We start from the raw sequence: 24,293 nt of genomic DNA, 5'->3' as shown, positions 1-24,293 counted from the left end.
TAAAATCATTAAAAATAATGAACGCACTTCCGTTGCAATTGTCGGGGTCTTAGAACTTTACACAACATTAAAATGAGGCAGCCACAACAGGGAGACGACGATGCACCGAGTGCCGCGCACAAATTAAAAGGTAGAAATGCTCCCTCCTCACAAAATCGAGGTGGAAGAGGTGGTCGAATACCTTTCGTTGTCGAACTCGTTGCTGGTTTTCGTGAGTCGGCCTGGCACGGCAGGCAATTGCAATTACATATGTAAGATTGTTCTCAGATGCCGCCGTCGACCGAAAGGAAAACTATGTGGGGGCATTGGTGGAACGGAAATAAAACTCCCTCCTCTACCCTCCGCCCTGTGCCGGCTGGTAACTTGATTGTGGGGGCTGGACGACACATATAAATTATCAACGATGCAGAGCCCAGAACCGGAGCCTCAGACCAGAGACCTCAATGCCTTGGTTTTGGTCTCTGGCCATGTTCGCTAGTTATGCATAGATACAGATACTGAGATACTGGATCTGAAATGCAGGTACAGCCTACGCTGAATGGAGCTCATCGTTTATGCAATTGGTTTACGATCCAGATATCTTATGGTTTATTATTATAATCGATGTGGAAGGCCCAAAGTGTGATATTAGAACACTGAGAAAAAGGCGAGTTTCTCAAGGTTGGGCCTACATCATTATTCATATAGGCGTGTTTAAGAATTTATATATTTATTTATTAAATTCCAATTAACCTTTGGTCACAGCCTTTCTACGGCCAACTCCATCAGTCACACTCCATGATTGATGGAGTATCGACGTGGTTCTAGGTGAACTCTTATGTTAATTGATTGTAGAATTAATATTTAAATGCCCGCCGAGTCAACCTTTAAGACTGTTGAATGACCGTTGAATGTCGGAAGGAACCTGGAAGCTATCCAAGATTAACAGTCGGAGCGCCGCGGGGCACAAGATTCCCGAGTGGCATCATTATATTTGACCCAATTGTGCCGCCGCAGTGACACATTTCTGGTGGCAAAGATCAATTCGGGCTGCCCCTTTGGAAATGGTCCACTGCCGGTTCCACTGCGATTGGTTTCGCTGGAAAGGCATCCGATATGTGGAAGTGTGGCGCGGTTCAGTTGTACCTGGTCGTTTGTTTACTCAACTGTTGAAACAGTGGCAAAGTGCGGAATCATGTTGCGGCATTGTTTGGCCGGGCTTTTCTAGTTTGTTTTTTTCTGTTTGTGCTTTATTAGCCGCCGCACTCTTTTTCGCTTGTATTTACCCAATGACGACTGAATGGCGCTATGGCCAAAAGCTGAAGCTGTAGCCAAGAGGAGAAACAAGGTCAGGCCCAGAACTTTCCACCAAAAAAAAAGAAACAAGAATCTGTGGGGAACAACCAAACAATTAGTCAGGGAGGGGCCTTGGCAATTTGTATCTGTAACCGGGAGATATGCGCGCTTTTTCACACTACTCTTCTGGGTTAACGTCAACGTTAACCCGCTTGCCAAGCTCACCAGGCTCTCCAAGCCAATTACCCCGCCCCATAACCCAACATGAATATCGCTTAAAAACAGAATAAAAGTGCCTCGACAATTGCTTGATTTCATGACTAAAAGACACAGAATATATACATATATAAAAAAAGATACAGCTGGAGAAAGAGGAGGAAACCGAAACACCAACCTACATAGAGTATCTCTCCCATGTATCTGTATCTGTATCTGCTGGTGTATCTTGGAGTGACGCATCTGCGTTCCCCCGAATGAAATTTCGTTGTAAAACTGCAGCTTGGATCCAAAAGAGCCTCTTGGCTCTTGATTGCTTTTGATTGGCTTTTGTTTCGCCTTTTCTCTCGCATTGTGCAAGTTTTGATTTCGCCTCGCGTTTTGATTTGATTCCGATTTGTGTCTGGGCGAGTGTTTATTTTCATTTTCAATAAATCCCCACCATAATTGCACTCTGGGGGGGATCTTAAGGCCCCACCAATCGTAGTCTTTATGTGAAAGCTGGCGTCAAATTATCTCATTTTACGAGGCGTGTGAACACCCAGTTTTGATCTTCACATTTTCCCAATTGATATATTTTCATTGTATCTTTTGTTGTTTCAAATATTTTAATAGTTTTTATTGCTTTTGTTTTTTTTACAGGCCACCAAACACACCTTAAACACGTGGAAGTTTTCAGGTAACTATTAGGAGAAATGCAAAAAGCTTACCTTAATTTAGCACCCGACCCACTAAAGTGGTTCGAACACACTATTCATAACTCGGAACTGAGATGTGCCATTAAAGCCGGCGAGGCACGCAAACTTTCGCACGGCTCACTGCTCGCATTGAGAACCATTCAGAGAACCTTAAATATGGGTCAATTACCCATAGTGTGTGCTAGTCGGTGGAAAAACAAATTTCTTACATAACTGTTGACGTAGTACAATTTAGTGGCCATAAAATAGCCAATGGATGCATAACCTACCCAGTAGGCAGAAGAGGATCTATTAAGTATATGATCATATAACTACAGAATAATGCATAAAGTTTTAAATTTAAGAGCCTCTCAAATCAGAGTTCCATCTTTTATGGTATAATACAGCTATCCTTATGTTTTTATTAGTCTTGAGTATAAAAATTATACTAACTCCTCCTTAGGACTTGCTCTATCAAGCTCTCAAGTCAGAGAACCATCTCTCGATGTATAATACTCCCATTCCTAGGTATTTCTTAGTCTTGAGAATAATAACATACTAGCCTTACTGGACCTAGACCTAGGCTTTAGTTCTAATTGCCGCTAGTCATACTAGCTAGTAGTATTCTCATACAGAGCCCAGGGGATATGCGGACTAACTGTTGACTGGCAGTTAAATGCTAATTTGCGGAGCTGACTGACGACTGACCGTTGTTTTACTTGGCCGGCCGGTCTTGGATGTTTACTGGCTTTCAGCACTTTGGTTGCTCGTTTTAATTACACACGGAGACCGGAGACCCATTTGCCAGTTGGCCCTTTTTAGCCAGGTTAGCAATCAAGTGGCTTTTTCTGAACTTATTTTTGCTGTATCGATTGCGATTCCACGCACCTGAAATGGGGTCGTGAGAGAACAACGATCTGTATCTGATCTGTACCAGTTTCAGTTCGCTTTTTGCTCCACTTTGCCTGATCGATTCAGGCTGATATTGAATTGATCCTGATCTCTGTTAGGTCATATTTTAAGCATCCGTAGAGGACATCCGCTGGGGCTCAGAGCTTCATGCTCGAGTGGCTGTTTAATATTGCATTAGACTCTAATGATTAGAGAGATGTCGCCGCTTATAACAATGTGATTTTGTCAGCGGAAATGGCTGCTCACATGCAACCGAAAATAATTTGCTTAGATCATAGATTTTCGTAATTTTTAGATACTTTGGCAACGTATCTAATGAACTGTCATTCGCAATAACCTTCAATTGCACAGTTTCCCGCTCCGATCTATCGCAATTAGATTTGCAGTGACCTGCTGCGGCTCCTTAATGCCCAACCTGGTTTGATTAATCGCCTCTAATCGCATCAAATAAAATCAAGTTTAAGCTACAAGCTGTGTCGTTACGTAATCCCGGTGAACTCTGAACTTGAACAGGCAAACAAATAAACAAACAATACGCATTGCCAGCCCCGCCAAAATGTTGAAACGACAAATCTGAATACATTTTCGCTCGTATGCAAATCTGAATTGTTCAACAAAGTTAACAAAGATATGGGGAATGACAAAATATGGGGTAATAAATCAGGTAAGCAATGTTCAGGCATTGATGACGAGTATTTTAATTTGAATATGAGTGTCCATAAAACACACACTGATATTTGTTTAGCCTGAATGACTGCGAATAGTTGCATCAATAATGGTTTATGTCTCAGAAGTATGCGAAATATTTGCGTATTTTTATGGGCAGGTGTGTTTTTGAAGTTTAGCCATAAAGATATTCTTCTTCGCAGAACTTGTGAGCCATTCCACTTTCCCCGGCTATGTATTCTTTTCGGATCATTTCACTTTTCACTCCTCATCTCGGCCAGAATCTGGAAGATGGAGTAAAAGTTTTTTTGGCTTAATTTTCACTTACGTTTTGCATTAAATTTTATGTCTCTGGACATGGCTCGGACATGGCTCGGCCGATATGTTTCTGAGTTTGGATTTCACCTGGCCGAGGCACGTAGCCGGCCTGGTCCGGCCAGATAGACATTTGACATGTCAGGTTGTCACAGCTTTCGGGCACACAGTGAGAGCGATTTCTGGCCACAAACAAATTCTTGCAGTAAAAGTAAATACAAATTTGTGAAGAGAAACTAGCTCAAGTTCAGACAGCAGGAGGCAAATTGTTTTGGCACATGCCAAAATGTGGCCCAGACCTGACCAACTTCTGCTTGGAGCCCCAGACCTGTCTGGATATGCGGACAAGATAAAAATAAAACCATTATAAATTCATTAAGCCAACAAAAAATAAAAATCTCTGATAATTACGGTGGGGTGCTGGGGGAGGAGGGCTTTTACAATTTCGTGAAATGTGCGTCAGCAGAAAATGTTTCGTTTGATCTGGAGATCTGCAGATGTGGAGATCTGGAGAACAAACTAGCCAAACCACAATGATGCCAAAAAAATAGCCCCCCAGGTGATAAGTTCATTTATTTATCTGTTATTCTTGTGCTGTTTTCCTTTTAATATTATCGGACGCGTGCTTCTTGATTTTTGTGTTAATTTGTAATAATTAATTTGAGAATGTGCAGAAGCCGCAAAAAAACCAAGGGGTCTAATATGAATTATTTATGAATACGGGAATAACCAAAGAAATCACAGACTTCAAAGATTTCTGAGAAAAAAGTAAAGTGAATGGGTAGGGGTGCCATTATAATTAATTATTGAAAGATATTGTTTGTAGTTTTTATATAATTTTGCATATATGTACATTGGGGGAACTTTTAATTGAAATTATTTTTGTATTGATGACTTTATAGGTTCTTCGGGCTTATAGATTGGTTGGAATCGTTTCGGTTGCGGTGGGTGAACAATTACTTAGCCATACGAGTGGGGCAACTTTTGGCATTCCTCGCTGTCAGCCAAACACGGAAGATGCCACCGCAAAAATGTTGCGTGTGCACCGTACTGGGTTTGTGTGCTTCAAATTGCATTCAAAATGCAACAATACGAATCTGTCTAATATCAGCAAATCGCTTGTCACGGAGGTCCATTTAATCGGTTTAATGGTTGGAACGGAATGGATCGGAGCGGGCCATCTAAATATAAAATCTTGCATTAAAATTATTAAAACAATTTCAAAGTTCAGTTTGTTATTGTCCTATCATTATATCATTTTTAATTTCTTATCTATAAATATCTTGGCTTGTAATTGGCAATTTTCTGTAGTTTGCGATTGCTGATATATAGTGTCGGATTTATTATCTCTGAACATGCATGACCCTGCCCACACTGTAATATTTTATTAAGTAATCGCCTAATAATGGCTTGGCATAAGCTAAGTAATAAGTTCAGGTTGCAGGTCATATGAGAAAGTCTTCTAGAAAATAAAAAATAAAAGCCTGAGGGACTGACAAGTATTGACTTTTGATTTCTAATTGTTTTCTGAACTTCGTGGAAAAGATTCCCATTATTTTTCACAAACCCATTTGCACAATTAACACCCTACCGTAACTCACAACATCCCAAATTTAATTTATTAACCTCATGAATGAAATGGAGTGATTTTTGTTTTAGCACTGTGCTAAAAAATGGCAATTCACTTTATTATAATTTAATCCATTTTCGATACACTGTCTTGTGCTTTTAAAGCCTACATTTTTTTTTTATTTTGTAAACATATTTGGCAATTTTTCCTTCAAATTAATTTCATGCACATTCGTTTTGCTTGGTACCTGGTATTATTTTTTCTTGCGTTTATTTATTTATTTATTAGTTTTCGTTATTCGTTATTGAAATGGCAATTTCAAGTGGAATTTGTAAGCGATTTGAACGTTAATTGAAATTCAATTCAGGTCCTAAGAGAGCTTCAGACGAGTTTGCGCCAATTACGATGCACATTCATTTTTGTGCGATGCATTCAAATATTTGTTTATTGTTTTCAATAAAAGATGCCACAATGGCATCAATAACAGAGCTTCCCTGCATATGTTTTCAGACAATTTTGAATTATGAATCCTTTTTTTTTTAGCAAAAAATGGCAGACTTGTTGAACTTCTTTTGAATTAAGTTGGCCATCAATCAATGGCCATATTCGACCCGCAGAACCCTTCCCTTTGGAGCAAGGTTTCAATGGCCACCATGCGGTTTTGCCAGATGAATGCATTTATTAGCCGGGCCCAAAGACCTGGCAGAAAGGCAAACACAAAAAATACCTCAAATGGTATATTTTTTGGCAGCTGGCCTGGCCGGCAAGCGCATAAAAAATTTAAACACAAAACAGCCAAGCAAAATGCAGAGTTTTTTCCACAAAAATTTTCTCACGTAACAAGTACACCCGTCAGACATGGAGCGGGAAAAACTTCAAGCAATTTACCACAAGAGTGTGTGTTTGTGGCATGCAACTTGTTGTTGGCCAATTTTTTGGCGTCTGCGCAATCCATAAGAGGGCATTAAAGCTGCTGCTTTGGTTGCTGCTGTTGGCCAGGCCGATTCTAAATATCAGGCAAGGCAAAGCGATTGCAAGTAGCTACCAAAAACAAAAACAAAAACAACCTTGGCTAATGGCCAGTCAACGGCAACTGACATGGGCGATATCGGCCAGAGAGTCTTGGCCAAAAGCTGGGCTCAATGGCTCACTGGCCTTTTCCTTTCACACGCAAAAAAAATAAGACACTTTTAATTGATTTGTTAAATAAAATAAATTATAAATAAATACTTAATATATTAATTTTAAATAAATATTTATAAATAAATTTTTTTGGGGAATAATATTTCCATAAAAATATAGTTTTCTCTGCATCTTCCTGCATATGTGCCTGTAATTTGCTAACCTGGCCTGTCCTACCCAGGAGGCGTATGACTAAGCCCTGCTTATCTTGGCCAAGAATTTGACTCTTGCTCTTTCTGTACTGGCCAGGCATTATGTGTTGGTATGTTAGTGGAAAATTTTCACACGAAATTCAACAAATGCCCGTTAATTGCTTGACAAAATAAAGCCTTTTTTCGCGAATAAAAGGCCGAACAAGCAGCACACCGTCGATAAAGAAGTAAGTAAATAGCTGACAAGAATTGGCATTGGGAAGTTGGTCGGGCATTCAGCCAAATATCTCTTTGATATGTCAAATTATCATTTTGCACAATCACCTCCGATCACTTTGGTGTCAGACACTTCCAGTTTGTTGAGAGTGTCACTGCCCAACACCTATTTGTACTTTGGAGTTGGGTGAGAAGATTCTATTGGTTTGTTTATGGTTAGAACTTTGTGATAAAGATTGAGAAATCCGATCGAAATCTCACTTCATTCACAAGTCTGATAAATAGTTTATGGAAGAGTTTATAGAGGGAATAAAACTTAACACACAGTTGGCCGTAAAAAATTGGGAAAATGTGGTATTGTATTGTAAACACATTCCCGTGACCAGAAAAAGGCACAGCTTTATAAAACTTAACGATCGAGATACAACGTATTAACGTGAAATGGAAAAAAACTAAAATTGTATATGCAAGAATCCATCTATTATTTATTCACAAACATGTCTGGGGACAAGCTCATTGATGGCAGTACATAAAACAATAATAATAATGATGACAGCCCTTTGGCCAACCATGAAGTCATCTGGCAAACCAGAAAAGAACACCAGGTATACATATATTCCAGACCTACAGACCACCTCGGCAATGTTACGACGCCATTCCTTAGCCATTTGATCACTGGCGAATTGTAAGGCGATTCCTTCTCTAATTGTAGAAAAATGTTGTTTACAAAACGACAGAGACGACAGGAACACACCTTCCCTACCATGGCTGTAAATATTTGCCATCGAGCCATCCGGGCGATTAATTTTCACTTTCCGCTTATTGAGAGGATAACCTGTCCAGCCCAACCTGTCCCGTGTAATCGTTAGCTTTATAATGGATTCTGTTAGAATAATAAATTCGATTTAATCAATTCTTTTTTTTTGTTTTGTGGCTCTACCAGTTGAACAAGTTGACTCAAGAGACTTTATTAATCGATGATGCACACTCTTGAATTTATTATAATTATACCAAATTTTATTAATTTCCAGCAGCAGTAGCAATCATATTTTTTTGAGATTCCCCTTTCTTTTCGATGTTGTCTAGTTTGCATTTTAATATTTGATTTTGCGATCAATTTTGGTTTTGATTTTCGGCTTTTGAGTTTTGTGTTTAGCGGTGAGGTGATAAATAAAGCTGGAATCGTGCTAAAGCCGAGCGTTCTTGAGCCTTTTATTTATGGCATTCATCATTAGACGCCGGTGCCATGATTTGAATGAATAAGTGGTTGGATGGCCTGGGTAATCGGGATGTGGCTGGGCGTGAATACGAAATGCCGAGGAGTTTGGGGGCCGCAGTGACCAGCCTACTAAGTCGGGGTACTTAGAAAGACCAGTTCCGTGTCTGAAATACTTGTACTTTGGTTTTGTTTTCTAATAGTATTGCCTAACTAATCCATCTGTGGGATCGGTTGAGTGAAAAATATATTTCAAACCATAAGCCGATAATTTTAATTCCAACTGGCCAACTTTTACCGCCTCGGGACAGTCTTAAGACTTAAGACTTAAGACCCCTATGGGCTGGAAGAAAAACTTAATTAAAAAACAGCAAAGGCCGACAATCGAATCATACTCCACTAACTGGGCTCGAAAGTCAATTAACAATGTGGCAACTGCAGCCATCTGGCCAAATGTCAAACGTCCAACTCGGAGTGGGCTCTGCAGTTGCCTCACAGCTTCCCCACATCTCACGCTAATTAGCCGCAGCTTGCCAAAAATAAAATTTAATTGCCAGCAATCACCATTATTATTTACAAGATCTGAAATCCAAATCTCTTATATGATTTGTTTACCCAAGTCTTTCGGTCTATTGGCCGGCGAATTTTGTTTGTTTGCGAAGCAGGTGGTGGTGGTGGGCTTCTAAGCTGCCGTGATTACCAAACACTTTTGTTGCAACTTTGAAATGTTGCATTGCTGTTTGCTGTTGCTGTTGCTGGTGCTGGAGAATGCAATTGTTATTGTGGCTGCCGACTAGGCAGTTGTGTAAACGCATACAAAACACACATTAGGCATCATTTTGCATTTTTAGCATGTTTTGCATTTTGTTATTGCTCAATTAACCCGCTTAGACGGCATTTTCCGGGCGCTAATAAATTTTCGAACGCCCCTTCAAAGGGTTGGGGGCGATGACAAACAATTTAAAGGCTTTTTTACTCGGCACGCCTACAAAAAAAAGCCCATTGTGTACGGGAAGTCTCTGTTGACGTGTTTCTCTATTTGCCAAACAACAGCTTGGAGAAATATCTTTAATAATAATTAGCCAAATATCCGAGAAGCTTAACTTTCACCCAAAACCCAAACAGAGTGCCCGGAGCACTTTAATTAAATAATTTTCATGCAAAAATATTTATCTTGTCTTAGGCAGATAATTCTTTTAAAGCCACATTGTTTGCCTGGCTAAGAGGTTTCTGTTTTTGTAGTCTGCCGAGCAAATATGCATAAATTATAGAGCAGAATATGGGGGTTTGCAATACGCAGTTTTCAATAAAGGTTTCGACGAAAAAGTAAAAATAATAAACCGAAACAAAATGATGTCAAGGCATTCACTTTCAAAAAAAGGCAAGAAATTTATATTCAAAAAATAAAAAAAAAGAGAATTACGCAGGCATAAAAAAATATATATAATTTGTAAAACAAAAACCTGCTGCTGGGGCTACCTTCTCCACTCAATTAGCCCAACCATAGCCCCAGCTCCAGCCCCATTAACCGGCTACTTGTTGCCCGGCTCTTGGCCAAAAAAAAACCATCGCATTAAACTGAAACATAGCCTCGTAAATCTCCACAACTTCGGATATTCTAACTTGCCAATTTGTTGTTGCCTCTTTTATGGGATAATTTACTTTATTTCTGTCTATAAACAGAATTAAAACAAATTGCACGGGGTTCTTTACACTATTAATTGCCTCCCCAGATGCCTCCCCTGAGCTTTTAAACTCCGAATTCAAGTGAATTTTTCTTTATTGTCAGTGGAGTGGCCCAAAAAAAAAGGCTAACAAAAGTCAATGTCATTTGGTTTCTTTGTTTTCGGTGTGAGATGAGAACTGAATTTTTAATTTCTTTTCAAAGTAAGCTCGTGTCGGAACCCCGATAACCTCTCATGGTGGAGGAGGTGGATAAGTAATCTGAATATTGTTCTTGTGTGGATTGTTTGTAATGGCATAATTATGCGAATAAAACGTTTTGGTTTTATTTTTTTAGGGAAAAAAAACTCCCTGCCCGTATGTTTTTTTAATTAGTTCTATGGTGGTTTCTTCAGTGGTTCTTAAGAAACTGTTTTCTTCTTGAAATCTAACCAGTATCTTTCCGAATAACAAACACAACTGCAATGCTGGCTGGAAACCTGGTTTTTGCGCCTCGCTTGAAAGGTGTGTTTGTTGCCAATTCAATCAATTACCAATAATATAATTCTATACAAATGTATGGCATACATTATTGGCTTATTCAGGCGTTCAATTAAATGCATTCCGATGCGTTCGCACGTACAGAGATGACTGAAACAAAAAAAGACTTCCTTCGTACTCTCTATATGACTCCTATACCTTCATTTCTGAGGCGACAAAAGCGCATGACACACATGCCCAAAAAAATGTTATAAAAATAAATAAATAAAAAATACGAATTGCGAAACTGTTTAATTTTTTTTTTTGAGACATTCTTGGGTTGCTGGAGAACCCAACTCGAGATCTCAACGTGCCTTAGACGGTTGGCTAAGAATTTACGATTTATTTAACCTGACATTGGCCAGGTACACATACAGGTATGGGAGGGGCGGAGGACCATGGCTAAATTGATATTTTTGCTTTTGGTAGTGTGGCTTGGCCTACACTAGGCAAACATTAGAATCAACTTTTTCGAATTTGCTGTTGACACAGTTTATGCTAGACATGCCACCAACAACAACAACCAATCATTGCACCTGTGAGGTACAGTAGATACACTCTGCAATGATTTAAGATGCATAGACTTGATAGTTTTCTTCACTCGAGTCTGCACTGTATCTTCGCTGCGGGCCTCCATCTCCATCTCGTTGAGCTCTTAACAATAATAAATTGCATTTTATGTTCAACTCTGCGGCCAGGTCTGGTCTATTGAGAACTTTCAAGTGTTTGGTCTCCAAACAAATAGCTTTGATGTCGTTGCTGTTGGCTGTGGCTTTTTGCATTTTAAGCAGCCTCGGAAACAGCCCAGTTTGGGTTGTTTGGGCAGTTTTGGGAAGCAAACGCAAATTTAGCTGTTAACAGCTAAGCCCAAAAAACAAAAAAAGAATAAAAAATGGTTAAAAATACATTTTGATAAATGACTTGGCAAGTTTCTCTCCCAGCCATTGTCTGGACAAAGGAATCCAACAAAAAACAAACAAAAAACTGGCAAATGGCAACCGAAATAGAAATATAAATATCAAATAAATAAATTAAAAGCGTTTACCAAATTATAAGAGCCACGATGATCAATCAAAAGGTAGCCAAATGATCGTTGTATTAAGTAAAAGTTTTTATTAATGACTCGTGGGTATTTCGAGTAAATTACAGTCTCACTTTCCTAATCGTTAAATGCACAAAAAAGTTCTTCGACGCTAATCACATCACAGTTGTTAAATTTCACTTCATCGAAAGCCCTTCCCCCCGGAGGTCTAAACCGCTCCTGGCTATTTGATTACCATTTTGCCCACAAAACTGTCCACTTGGCAACACTTCCTCATTACGCTTTTTGCATTATTTTTTCACCAGTACCCCGGTAAAAAGTACTATATTTTTCTTATATATGTATGCTTTTTTTTTTCTTATTTAATTTTCGTATTTCGTTTAATGTGAGTTGGGGTTTTAAATTGCGCGCTCACGCACAATACCGAGGCTTGCAATTATGGACAAAGGGGAAACGAAGCCATACAAAGAAGCATAAATGATAATGGGTGGGGCAGGGCAGGGCAGTCCACTATACAAAACAATTATTTAGTTTTTTTTAATATTATTTTTTATTTTATTTTTTGTACAAATTCAGCGCGCTTTCTTTGCTTTGCGCTGATCATGGAGGAGAAAACTGACGGAGAATGACGATGCCAGCGATGTCATTGCCCCAAGGGATGGGTGGTGGTGGATACCAACAACTACTGGGCTTTCTCATATTTGTTTTGCATCTATGAATGGAGTTGGCGGGTGGGTGACATTAACATTACAAAAAAAACAAAAAAAAAACCAACTCATAAATGGAAGTCGAAGACACGGAAAAGTGAAAGCCAGCCATTTTATTGACTCCCCAAAGCCACCTGCAGACAGCCAAGGTCATTGCATATAAAACCCACTAATGATATGGCCAATAGACCTGACCATTTGCCTTTTGTCCGAGGCCAAGAGGCAGTGCCAAGCCACAGCATATGGTTATGGCTTATATGGCTATCTGGCTGTCGTATTGCATTTCGGATCGGCTATCGACTTCCTATGAATTCGAGACACTTGGCCGTAAATTACCATAAATTCCTTTGCCGCAGAACACTTTTAATATTTCTAAATCACGAGCTCTGCTCTGTGCAGCTTAATGGTGGCAATAAAAATCAGAGTCATACAAAATAGCAAATATCCGACACGATTAGATAGCCCTGCAGGTTGGGTGAGATTAGACCTGGTTATGGGTTGATGTTAACTGATGTTCTTCTGACCGCAGATAGTCCCCAGCTACGTGAGTGATTAGTCGAGTTTTGGCTTAGAAACAGAAGCAATTGCCTTGAAATAAATTACCAATTCAAAAATAAATATAGGCGGTGTGTTACATGATGGTTCTGTAACCAAACTGGCGCCTCTCTCAGCCCACTAAGTGCCTTTCAGGCATTTAATACTCGTACTTAATGACTCTTGATAGCTGTATCTTGAACTGGCTTTTTAGCAAACAATCTGCCATCTGAATAATGTGAAAACAAAACGTCGTGTGGCATTTTCCAAAACAATAACAGTGCAACAATTTACAAAAAAATAGCAATTATAATACCGTAAACATTTGCATACTGTGGGGTTGTGAGAAACAAAAAATAACACGAGACCTGGCATAAAAAGATTTTACAGCTGGGGCCCCCCGAGTGTTAATCATGGGGGTAATTTATTAGTAGAGTCGCTCGGCTCAGTTGACACTTTTTTAGACGCAGTTGCGGAAAAGCACACTTCAAATCGGCCTTTCGAGGGTTCGGGTGTGAATTGGTGGCAGTCATTCGAGTGCGAATTGTACTCGATGATGGGTGAAAGTGTGGGTAAAACTTTGTAATTTAGCTCTTTCCTAGATCCACTTGTGAGAAGGGGGCGAAGAAAGCGGTATTAAATAATGTAATTAGAGGTGTATTAACTATTAACTGTGTATTTTGTTTTTTTAATTGTGCTAATTGTGTGGTTTGGAAAAATTTCCATCAAGTGATCCTCAAAAACGGAATTATTGAGCAATTAATATTTTAGCAGGCCCATTTAATCGGTTTAGGTTTGGTTCATTTGCATAATGCTAATTGTATACTGTTTTCGTTTTATCCGCAGATCGGCTCATTAAACATGCTCCTTGGGTAGCCAATTACGAACGGATATTGGTCGGATATAGTCCTCGATATGGCAGACAGCAGCAATAACGCCCAGTCCCCAGCCCCCATGGAGGGTCGAGATGAGGTAGACTTCATTGTGGCCAAACACAACAACAACAACGAGTATGGAGATCTGCGAAGCGTGAGTCAGGCGGTCATCCAAAACACCAAAGCACCAACCACAACAGAAGCAACATCAGAAGCAGCAACAGCAACACCAAACATCGAACCAAACAGCAACACCCTGAAAAAGTCCAAGGAGCGTCGCACCCTCTTCCATTTCGGGAGCAGCAGCAAGAAACTGAGTCAGAGCAAGTCCCAGGATGAGGTGGAGACCACGACCACCTCCACAATCGTTGCCCCGCTGCCGCCGGTGCCGATTGGTACGCCGCCCAGGCAGCACAAGTTCGTCAAGAGCAACAGTCTGGCCCGGCTGCTGGGCAACACCTACAACGCCAAGAAGTTCGAGAAGCAGGAGCAGAAGCGTCTGGCCAGCGGATCCGAGGGCGGAAAGTTCAACACCTACAGCGGAAGGCGCGGCCGGGCAGGACCCTACCTGGAGCGCTTCAAGCGGGTGTCCAAGGAGGACGGAGACATTGCCGGCGGTGATGACTCTGTTCGAGTGACCAATGTCATCACGCTGACCACGGACTCGCGGGATCTGCTGTACGGCAGCCGGCAGGAGCATGTCGGCCGCACGGCTGGCCACGAGCAGCCCAGCTCCAAAGCCATTCGCACTCTGACCCGCAGCCTGGGCAAGCTCTGGAAGCGTACACACAGCGTGGACATCAGTACGCCCGATCCGGAGTTCAAGGTCTCGTATCTGGGGAACGTGCTCACTGGTTGGGCCAAGGGTGAGTCGAAATGTCCGAGTTTTAACTAAAAGTATAAACTAATACTCCAACCTTAGCAGGTGAGGGTTGCGTGGAGAAGCAGCTGAACACTTTGTGGCGCAACTACACCCAGCACTCCAAGCCGGACGTGATCATGCGACTGAAGGTGTGCGCCTCGGGTCTGAAGGCCACCACCCGGCAGCATGGTCTTACGGAGTACTGGGCCCACAGGATCACCTACTGCTGTGCCCCGAAGAACTATCCGCGGGTCTTTTGCTGGATCTACCGGCATGAGGGCAGGAAACTGAAGCACGAGCTGCGATGCCATGCGGTGCTCTGCAGCAAGGAGAAGATAGCCCAGGATATATGCGATACGCTGAGGGTAAGTGGCAGGATATTCCTTCCTCTTTTAGATGTGATATCACTAAAGGATTACTATTTTTACAGGAGAACCTCGAGAGTGCTTTGCGTGAATTTAAACGCGAGAAAATTCTGAAGCAAAACGCTCGCCTCAGCCTGGCCAACGCCGTCTACGACAACCCGAGCTTGCCGCGCCGCAAGATCATGCTGAGCGTCGGCGGCAACAACTACCGACCCCCCTTGGAGCGCTCCAAGTCGGCCCCCAAACTGATGGCCATCGAGGAGGCCATCGGCGAAGAGGAGGGTGACGAGATCGAGGACACTAACGAGCCGGAGATGAAGCCCTGCTGTCAGAAAGACTCCCTCTACCCGGCCATGACGCTGGGCAGGCGTCGTTGTCGTCGCGGTCACTCCATCCGGAGAACTGGAAAGATTCAGGCATCCTCACTCTGCTGCAGCTCCCACATGTCCCTGGAGGAGGAGGAGGAGTCACAAAAGGCAGCAGCATCTGCGATAATTCCGGCTAACGAAGGCTCCGATTCGGATGACTTCGAGAAGCTGCTGAAGTTCGAACCAACCCTGAGCACTGAGTTGCTCCCCTACTTCGACATGCAGCTCCATAAGCAGGGCAGTCAGAGCATGATGAGCCTCAGCGACCTGAAGGAGGAGGAGGAGGATGGTGAACCGCTGAGCCTGCTGCCCACCATCAACAGCGATCCCAGTGCGGATCCGGAGGCGGACTACGCAAATGAGCCCACCCTGCGCCGCAGTGGAGTGTGCAGCGACGGGGAAGAGGATTTCCTGGACGATGCAGACGAGGATCACTACTTCCGGCATGCGGCCATGCTGACCATGCTGCACCGCAGCTCCATGCGTAAAATGCGTGCCAGCGATCAGGCCAGCCTGCAGTACCGCCACCAGGCGCAGTCGTCGATTTCCTCCAATGCCTCCAGCTCTACCACAGCCAGCAGTTCGGCGGCTGCCGGCGTAGGTGGAGGATCCGCGAATGGACAGGGAATGCCCAGCCCGGACAGCGATGAGGGATCCATATCCAGCGGCTGCGAAACAGCTAGCACTGTCACAAACGCCAACCACGAAGAGTACAACAATGCCAAGCGGAACAATGATCCCGGGCAACTGCAGCAGGGGGATGATCTGGAGCTGGAGCAGGCGCAGGCGCAGGTGCTGGAGCAGATGATGATCTACCAAAGACTGGAGCAGCAGCTGCGCCACAACAGCAGCGGCGATGCCACCAATTACAGTAGCTCCAGCAGCATCACGCTGAAGCACAGCGATTCCGGCAGCGACAAGCAGGAGAGAAATGACCGAGCCATCCAGGGCGACGACTCGGACAGCGATGAGTCCGGCTACGTGGAGTTCCAGGAGAAGGAAAAGGAACAACCCGTCCCTCAACAGCAACAGCCTGTCACCAGTCATCAGACTCTATCGAAGATTCCAACCGCCAAGCCGAAGATTCCGCCTAAGCCGGCACCGCGCCGATCCCTTAGTCTCAATGTGGCCACCGCCGGGTCCACGGCATCGTCCGCTGGAAAGGCTCCCGGCACCGCCGTCTAAATGAAATGCTTTAACCCTTGAAATCACAACGGAAACCCGTCTACAAATTGTTATTTCTGCACACCCGTCAGCGACCACAGCAACAAAACCAAGCAAAGTGCAAGAAATTTAAATCGTAGCTATAGTTAATCATTAGTTGATAGTCCATAAGTCATTTGTTGTTGGTTTATCGAGAGGAAGACCTAACGATAGTCCCTCATCTTCCCATTCCCCCATTATCCACTCCCAAATCCATAATGAATTTATATTGTATGAGTTTTGTATATAAACTAGATGCCCTAAGCCCTGCATGTACTATATATATTTACGCGATTTTAATTGATGAACTGTATCTTATGTATGAATATAAATTATTATCTGAGAAAAGATTGTTTCTTATGCCACCATTTGGGAAGAAGAGTATCCCTTTGTTAAGCCTTGAAATCTTAAAGTCTAAAAATGCACCCCAAAACACTCGCATATTCTTGTTCAATGAAAAAAAACCAGTTTCTGAATTTTAATTTACATTCCAAACTTGTGGCAGTTACATTGTGAACATTACATTTTAGTGGATCTACTGGCAGATTGTGTTGCCGCTGGGCAGCAAGTTTTGTTGACGCAACATGTGGCAGACCGTGCCACGGAAATCGCGGATCGAATGGTCCTGCAGCTGCTGATCGAATACCTGTTGAATGTGGAAACGAAAACAAGAAAACCAGTTAAATGCATTCGATTACGATTGGATCGAATTGAGAGATCGATGGATGCGATCAGTAGTGGATCGACTACTTACGCCATTGTAGACGATGGTGGGAACGAAGCTCGGACTGTAGCGTTTGGTCACCAGCTCGGCCTGAAGCTGCAACTTGGTCCCCGTTTCGCTGGTCACACAGTGGTCCACGTCGGTGATCAGTCCCGCCTCGCTGGCGCACTACTCAGATAGGGAACAATAACGTTAATCAGCTGGCCAAACACTTCAACGGAGTCCGGCAAGGTGAAAGTACCTGATCGACGCGGGAGTAGTCCGGTGCCAGCATCTGACAAATCACAAATTTCACCTGGGCCGCCTGGTTTCCGGTGCTGTTGATGACGCAACTCTGGAGTCTGTTGCCCTGGCACTCTGCCGGTCCGTGCTGGCAATGGAAAATGGCTCCATTTTGTTCTGACTGCGACTTGCCGAAGGGCACCAGCAGGATGTCGATATAGTCCTGGAACTCTTCGTACACGGGTCCCAGTTGGTGCATGAAGTTCCGGCTGTCCGGACAAAGGGACTCGTACAGGAGCGTTATGTGCAGCTGGAAAGGATTTAGGGGGATTGTTGTGGGGTCTTATTTAAAACTTTTAAGTTCGAATTATTTTGAATAAATGAACATACTATAATTCAGACAATTTCTAGGGATTTAGTAGTGTTTCTCTTTATAAACTAACCTTTTCCGTTTGTCGCTTCTCCCTGGGCTCATCCTGGATCTTGGCCCAACAAAAGCCCTGGATCAGCAAGAACAGGCTAAGAACACTGGTAAACTTTAGCATTTCTTGTTTTTTTAAATATAATTTGAGCTGATGTAGCTGATATAGCGCAAATCGATTGGCCTTCGATGGGGTTTGAAAGCGAAGGTTTTTAACGCCCGAATGCCAAGCCCAAGCCCAAGTTTATGCGACCGTCGGATTCGATTTTAGTTCAACAACTGAGCGCCGTTTTGTCACTTTTGGTGTTTAATTTTGGCCAGCTCCGAACTGGACCCAGGGAGAGCCGTTTTACCCCTCTCGGAGGCATTCTCGCATGAGCCGGTTTCTTGAATCAGCTTAAAACGCGAAGAAAAAAGCTTAAACTAGCGGATGGACGCTAAAACATAGAAATTCGCACCTCCGACTAACTGCACACATGGGGAAAGAACTCTTTGATGTTTCTTATATGAATATTTATACTTAATTTTGAGAGTTTATCGAACTTAAAACAAATAAAGTAGATTTGTTTAAATTGATACAAAAATGTATATTGTAGGGGACTAATACATATATATAATATAGATCGATTTGCTGCAGATCGATGGAGAATCGATCTACAAACCATTTAAAGTTTTCCGCTCAAGAATCGGATGACGTTTGGCAAGATATAGCCTTCGGTGTAGACCGTATTGTGTCCTTCATGCATTTTCAACATTTTGAAGGGAATCCTCCAGAAAATTTGACAAAAAGTCTAAAAAATAATTCGTTTCCAGATTTTTATGCAGATTGATGGAGAATCGATCCAGAAATCATTTAAGGTACTCCGCTCAACAATTGGATGGTTTTTGGCAAAGATATAGCCTTCGGTGTAGGCCGTATTGTGACCCAAATGCATTTTCCACATTTTGAAGGGGATCCTATAGAAAATTTGACAAAAAATCTAAAAAATAATTTGTTCCCAGATTTTGATGCAGGTCGATGGAGAATCGATCCAGAAATCATTTAAGGTATTCCGCTCAAGAATCGGATGGTTTTTGGCAAAGATATAGCCTTCGGTGTGGGCCATATTGTGACCCCTATGCATTTTCCACATTTTAAAGGGGATCCTCCAGAAAATTTGGCAAAAAATCTAATTGGGCAAAGCTCCCGGGAAATCTTACATTTGGTTTATTTTTATTTATTTCTTCTAGTATCTTTTAGCAAGATTTTCGAGTAGATTGAGATACAAAGGATATTTCCATATTGAGTACTCTAGAGAAATAGTTATTTTGATGCTTACTGGTTCTGGACTGAAACTTTTTTATAAAATGGTCGGTTTAGCTATACGGAAATTTTTTAAATTTATTTTAAAATCGTTAAAAATCGTTTTGTTTAAAAATGTCCGGGCTTTTTGATTCCAATTCTTGTTAACTGTTTCCAAATACTCTGCGATATGTTACCTGTAGCTTCATCTTGCAGGCTTGGGTCAAATTTCTAATAAAAGAAAAACATATTATTTTTAAGAAATATTTTAAGGTGTCTTTGGTACAAACTCCATTATAAACAATGGCTGGAATATTGGTAAATTTATACAAATTGGTAATTCTTTCCGACTCCTTTTGGTATTTTATCCAATCACCATTAGGCTTAGTGCATTCGAAAATCCACCGGCGTGTAGATTTTGACTTGGCACACTGTGTATTTTTTTCAGTGACACCCTTTTTTGCAAATTGGCAGGCGACAAATCTAACTTTTTGTAAGGGCTTAAGTTTTCGGTGGAGAACACAATCCTGAATTTGATTGCCCAAACATTCCCGCTTGCCATGCTGACATTGTTGTTTTTTAAACTGAAAGTAATATTAAAATATAAATACATTCAAAAAAAGTTAGATTATCTTTCCTACATTAGCTTTACCAAATGGAACTAGTTTTAAATCGATATACTGATGAAGTTTTCTAAAAACTGGCAAAAAGTTTTTGAAGTAATCTGCAGAATCCGGACAAAGAGACTCGTACAACACTATCATGTGCAGCTGGTTTTTGAAAAATTTATTAGATTACTTAAACAATATATTTAAAATTAAAACCTTTTGAGTTGAATTTGTAGATTTCGAAACTTTTGAAAAAACTACAAAAATAGAAATGATTAAAAATAGCCCTTTCATATTAACGGCCAACTCAAAAGAAACAGACGAATACAAAGTGCTTCTATGGAGAACAAATTATAACTCAATTGGTCAAGCTTAATTAACTTTTGAATACCAAAGAGCGCGAAGTCGAAAATAACTTATCGATTACTATCGATGCATTTGGAAAAGTCACGACGTCTGGTACCATTTCCATTAAGCTGCCGACAATAAGTAAACAGATTCTACTTCCTTTATGCACATAATTGTTAAAATAAAGGTCAACCCAGAACATGGACCAGTTGTGTCGCATTTGTGGCTCCAACTCCGTGACTCTTGTTGGTATTTTTGACAAGCGACAGCAGTGTTGGTTCAATGGAGAGCTGGAACCCAGCTTGGCCGACATGATTGCGGTGTGCGCCAACGTCCAATTACATCCTGGAGATTCTCTGCCGCAGAATATTTGCATGACCTGTGTACTGGATGCCCAGACAGCGTACAGGTTCAAACTCAAATGCGAACGGAGCAATGAAGACTTCTATTTGGCGATTACCAAGCAACAGGAAACCAAAGAAGAGGCCGATGCAGAAGAGCTTTTCATTGTTAAAAAACTGGAGTTAGATAACCTTCCCATGGATTCGCAACAGGAAGAGCCGGAAGTTATTATTAGTGAGGAAATATGGTTCAAAGATGAAGTGCCGATCAAAACTCAGAAAACGAGGAAAACTGCAGCCAAAAATAAAGTTTTAAAAACAACAGAGCCAATTCTGAAAAACTCCAAAATAGATGTATCCAAGTTATTTAAGTGCGATCTCTGCGTTAATGTGTTTCAACGCCAAAGAAATCTAATAGATCATATGAAGTAAGTCTAATATAAGGATCAAAAGATAATACAGTAATTATCATTTAATTTTTCAGAATTCACACCAATTCGCACTGTTGCAAGACTTGCGGGGAAAGATTCCTGTTTAAAACAGATTTGGACCAACATCAATGCTTCAAAACTAATAACTCCGCTGTGGAGTGCCCCGTTTGCTTGAAGGTTTTCTCCACCAGCCGTGGGCTGGACATGCATAAGTGCCAGTCCACTGAGGAGGGACCTTTAAAGTGCCCCTACTGCCCACAAACTTTCATCCAAGAGCAGTATCTAAAGGCGCATCTGCTAATTCACCCAGAGCAGGAGCCCAGTCCCCTAATTCCTCGGGGTCGCCACCAATGCACCATCTGCAGCGCGGTGTTCACCAACAAGTCGGCGCTTGAAGTCCATATAAACGCCCACAAAGGCAAACGACCACATGAATGTTCGGTTTGCTCTGCGAGCTTCCGCTCTAAGCCAGCTCTGACACTGCATATCCGGACACACACAGGCGAAAAGCCCTATCAGTGTCCCCACTGTCCGAAGGCTTTCTCAGACAATAATAATCTCATCAAGCATCGCCGTCGCCACACAGACATACGACCTTACCAGTGCCTGCTATGCCAAATGTGCTTCCGAGAAAAGCACCACTTGAAGCGCCATGTACTAGGCAAACATCGTGGGAGTGAGCTGCAAGAATTGGAATGTTCATAAAGATATAAGGTTGAATTTAAGAATGGAATGCATATTTTGATATAATTTTATATAACTATATGTGAGAGATATTTTTTTTTAAAAGACAATTTAATAATAAGATTATTTATACTAACTAAAAAATATTAAACTTGGGAACAAAAAATAAGATTTAAATTTTAGTGTGACCAGCGTTGTGAAGTGTGTACTATGCCGCCAAAAATTTTACCATGAAATCGGGGTTTTTATATCTTTAACAGAATAGATTTTAAAACTATGGATAAAAGATTCAAGCTTTCAAGAAAATATTTACCTATTTTATGGAAAAGATGCTTTTATTCATGGTCTCCTTTTCTTATTGAAACTTGTTTCCTCCTATCCACTAAGAGGTATAATCTCGGTTCCCGAATGCGGTCCTACTGCTTGTTTCCCAATTGTTATATTTTGTTTTCCAACGCGATATCTTCGCAAAATGGATGTTGACAAAATTTGCCTCACATGTCTCAGCTCCTCGGGTCCCCTGGTGTCCATTTACGACGGGGGATCAGGTAGCTGCCTGGCAGACATGCTGCGTGAATTTACAAAAACAAAGGTAGGCATTGAATGGGATAATCCTAAAGCCTGTGCTGCTAAGTAAGGTTTACTTTGTTTTTATAGCCTCGGAAGAATGATAACTTGCCGGAGAGGGTATGCCTAGGCTGTCTGAGCGAGATAAACCACTGCTATACGTTTAAGATTAAGTGCGAAAACTCCAGTCGGACACTTAGGCAGCTGTTACCCAACGCATTGCCAGAGGAGCCCGACCCAAAGGTGTCTGCTAAAGTGGCAGTAGAAACCGCGGAACAGGGTGTCCAAACGATAGACTGGTCACCCAGCCAATGCAGCTCTTCCTCTCAAACTGATGCAGTGTCCACCGCGGAGGCCGAACAAAACACCAGTCTGGAGAAGCCTGATTTGCCAGAAGACCTGGATGAAGATGAAGGAGAGGTTTTCGACTATGAGCTAACTGATGTTCCGGAGGAAAAAACACAGAGCATTATCCTTCAATTGCAGGACAGTTTAAAGAACGAGAAAGAAGGGGTGTTCACCCAAACTGATGTCATTTATGAAGGCGACGAAGAACTGGAGCAGCAGATTCGAGAGTGCAACATGGCCATATTCGAGACGGCTGACGGTGAGCCGGAGGTTGTGGAACTGCCCACTCCCCAAGTGACCACCAGAAACAGTGCGGCTAAGCTTCAAATTCAGCAGCAAAAACCAGTCAGAGAAACGTCGGAAAACAAACCAGAAGCTAAAGAAGAGGAACAGCCCCAGCCAGCCAAGAGGACCTCACGTCGTAGACCAGCACCACAGCCGGAGGAGCAAGTGAAGACATCAACACCAGCAACCGCTAGTCCAGCAAAACAAATCCGATTGGAAAGCAGTCGGAAATCGATGAATTCGGTATCCGTTACCGTTCCAGGAGCAACCGCAGCAACATTAGCAGCCGAACTGAAGTACCATTGCGATCGTTGCAATGCGGGCTTCGCGCTGGAAAAGTCGCTGATCATTCACAAGCGCCAGAAGGGCTGCACAAATCGCAATTTCAAGTGCAATGAGTGCGAAAGGGTCTTTGTATCGCCGGAGCACTTAGCCGAGCATCAGGCTACTCATGGGACGCATACTTGCGCGGAATGCGGGATGCAGTTCGAGTCCAAAGAGCAGCTGGGCAAACACATGGTGCAAGGTCACAAGCGAAACCTGCGTAATCAGTGCAACATTTGCCAAAAGGGTGAGTTTTTTTTAACAAGTAATCTTTGGGTCTCCAACTAAACATAGATCTTAAATTCTAGTCTTCACCATGCTTTCAACCTTACGTGACCACATGCGCATCCATACCGGCGAGAAGCCGTTTGTTTGCAATATCTGCGGGAAGAGCTTCACTCAGAATGCCAACTTGAGGCAGCACAAGCTACGCCACTCGGAGACCAAGAGCTTTAAATGTGATCTGTGCCCGCACTCGTTCGTCACCAAGGCGGAGTTGGCTTCTCATGAACGCACCCACACTGGCGATAAGCCCTTTGGGTGCGACGTGTGCCAGGCAAAATTCACCACCAGCTGTTCTCTGGCCAAGCACAAACGAAAACACACTGGGGAGCGTCCCTATGCCTGCGACCTTTGCCCCATGAGATTTACTGCCCTGAATGTGCTCAAGAATCACAGAAGGACGCACACTGGTGAGCGGCCGTACGTTTGTCCCTTCTGCTCCAAGACCTTCACTCAAAGAGGCGACTGCCAAATGCACCAGCGCACCCATCAGGGCGACCGCATCTACATCTGTCCCGTGTGTAACGAAGAGTTCAAATCCATGCCCGATATGCGATCCCATTTGTCGGAACACGAGCAGCATGACAAGCGACTGGTGCATTTTACGCTGCTGAGCAACAAGGAGAACGGCAGTGGAAGTGGTGGTATCGAGGAAGACCTTAACGAAATGGCAGAGACGGCGCTAATGCTGTAATTTGTTTTGGTTGAGTTTTGAATGGATGTTGAACAGATTCTCAAATTTTACTTAACATTAGTATAAAAAGGATATAAAATATATATCTTTGTTCTAGTTTAAAGGTTCCGTGTTTGTTTTCCCATAAGATTACTCCAAATACCTCACATTAGATAAAAAACCATTATTTCTTCCAAC

The 24,293-nt window shown here is 42.3% G+C and overlaps 4 protein-coding genes and 1 long non-coding RNA gene across 9 annotated transcripts in view; 3 read left to right on the top strand and 2 right to left on the bottom strand.

The window, feature by feature from the left end:
* LOC108129638 (uncharacterized) overlaps positions 1 to 16,897 on the top strand; it is a 29,667-nt gene extending 12,770 nt beyond the window's left edge. Inside the window, exons 2-5 of one of the 4 annotated variants that reach the window (XM_017247795.3) lie at positions 2,134 to 2,170; positions 13,729 to 14,623; positions 14,683 to 14,984; positions 15,050 to 16,897. In XM_017247795.3, coding sequence (XP_017103284.2) covers positions 13,798 to 14,623; positions 14,683 to 14,984; positions 15,050 to 16,537 — 2,616 coding nt within the window. In that variant the 5' untranslated portion in view covers positions 2,134 to 2,170; positions 13,729 to 13,797 and the 3' untranslated portion in view covers positions 16,538 to 16,897. Of the gene's footprint in view, positions 1 to 2,133; positions 2,171 to 13,342; positions 13,451 to 13,728; positions 14,624 to 14,679; positions 14,985 to 15,049 lie in introns of those variants that run through there. The other 3 variants (XM_017247792.3, XM_017247794.3, XM_017247793.3) reach the window with 3 other exon arrangements.
* A 114-nt stretch (positions 16,898 to 17,011) lies between these two features.
* Positions 17,012 to 18,494, bottom strand: LOC108129640 (GILT-like protein 1). The gene is made up of 4 exons (XM_070281612.1): positions 17,945 to 18,494; positions 17,521 to 17,811; positions 17,310 to 17,447; positions 17,012 to 17,201 (listed from the first exon to the last, which is right to left on the bottom strand). Exons 1-4 carry the CDS (start codon positions 18,044 to 18,046, stop codon positions 17,091 to 17,093), a joined length of 642 nt encoding a protein of 213 aa, XP_070137713.1. The 5' UTR covers positions 18,047 to 18,494; the 3' UTR covers positions 17,012 to 17,090.
* Positions 18,495 to 19,648: 1,154 nt separating this feature from the next.
* Positions 19,649 to 20,175, bottom strand: LOC122321588 (uncharacterized). 2 transcript variants are annotated; one of them, XR_011443285.1, is made up of 3 exons: positions 20,029 to 20,175; positions 19,857 to 19,974; positions 19,649 to 19,788 (listed from the first exon to the last, which is right to left on the bottom strand). It is a non-coding gene; the product is annotated as an uncharacterized lncRNA (long non-coding RNA). The 2 variants fall into 2 exon arrangements; XR_011443284.1 differs by having other exon boundaries at positions 19,779 to 19,788; positions 19,846 to 19,974.
* An 89-nt stretch (positions 20,176 to 20,264) lies between these two features.
* Positions 20,265 to 21,687, top strand: LOC108129858 (zinc finger protein OZF). Its single transcript, XM_017248127.3, has 2 exons — positions 20,265 to 20,929; positions 20,986 to 21,687. Exons 1-2 carry the CDS (start codon positions 20,361 to 20,363, stop codon positions 21,635 to 21,637), a joined length of 1,221 nt encoding a protein of 406 aa, XP_017103616.2. The 5' UTR covers positions 20,265 to 20,360; the 3' UTR covers positions 21,638 to 21,687.
* Positions 21,688 to 21,998: 311 nt separating this feature from the next.
* LOC108129857 (zinc finger protein 436) lies at positions 21,999 to 24,237 on the top strand. Its single transcript, XM_017248126.3, has 3 exons — positions 21,999 to 22,208; positions 22,274 to 23,387; positions 23,449 to 24,237. The coding sequence occupies exons 1-3, from the start codon at positions 22,089 to 22,091 to the stop codon at positions 24,114 to 24,116; spliced, it is 1,902 nt and encodes a 633-aa protein (XP_017103615.2). The 5' UTR covers positions 21,999 to 22,088; the 3' UTR covers positions 24,117 to 24,237.
* The last annotated feature ends 56 nt before the right edge of the window (positions 24,238 to 24,293 follow it).

The sequence above is a fragment of the Drosophila bipectinata genome, chromosome 3R (genome assembly GCF_030179905.1).
Source record: "Drosophila bipectinata strain 14024-0381.07 chromosome 3R, DbipHiC1v2, whole genome shotgun sequence".
Classification (NCBI taxonomy): Eukaryota; Metazoa; Arthropoda; class Insecta; order Diptera; family Drosophilidae; genus Drosophila; species Drosophila bipectinata.
This window is presented reverse-complemented; position numbering and strand designations above follow the sequence as displayed.

Bases quoted from the DNA above. Each gene is read 5' to 3' on its own strand.
- LOC108129857 (XM_017248126.3), top strand. From the start codon at position 22,089: ATGGATGTTGACAAAATTTGCCTCACATGTCTCAGCTCCTCGGGTCCC. The intron at 22,209-22,273 runs GTAGGCATTGAA...TTGTTTTTATAG, and splicing joins GTGAATTTACAAAAACAAAG to CCTCGGAAGAATGATAACTT. The intron at 23,388-23,448 runs GTGAGTTTTTTT...CTTAAATTCTAG, and splicing joins GTGCAACATTTGCCAAAAGG to TCTTCACCATGCTTTCAACC.
- LOC108129640 (XM_070281612.1), bottom strand. From the start codon at position 18,046: ATGCTAAAGTTTACCAGTGTTCTTAGCCTGTTCTTGCTGATCCAGGGC. The intron at 17,812-17,944 runs GTTAGTTTATAA...AATCCTTTCCAG, and splicing joins AGAAGCGACAAACGGAAAAG to CTGCACATAACGCTCCTGTA. The intron at 17,448-17,520 runs GTACTTTCACCT...CTATCTGAGTAG, and splicing joins ACTACTCCCGCGTCGATCAG to TGCGCCAGCGAGGCGGGACT.
- LOC108129858 (XM_017248127.3), top strand. From the start codon at position 20,361: ATGGACCAGTTGTGTCGCATTTGTGGCTCCAACTCCGTGACTCTTGTT. The intron at 20,930-20,985 runs GTAAGTCTAATA...TTAATTTTTCAG, and splicing joins AATCTAATAGATCATATGAA to AATTCACACCAATTCGCACT.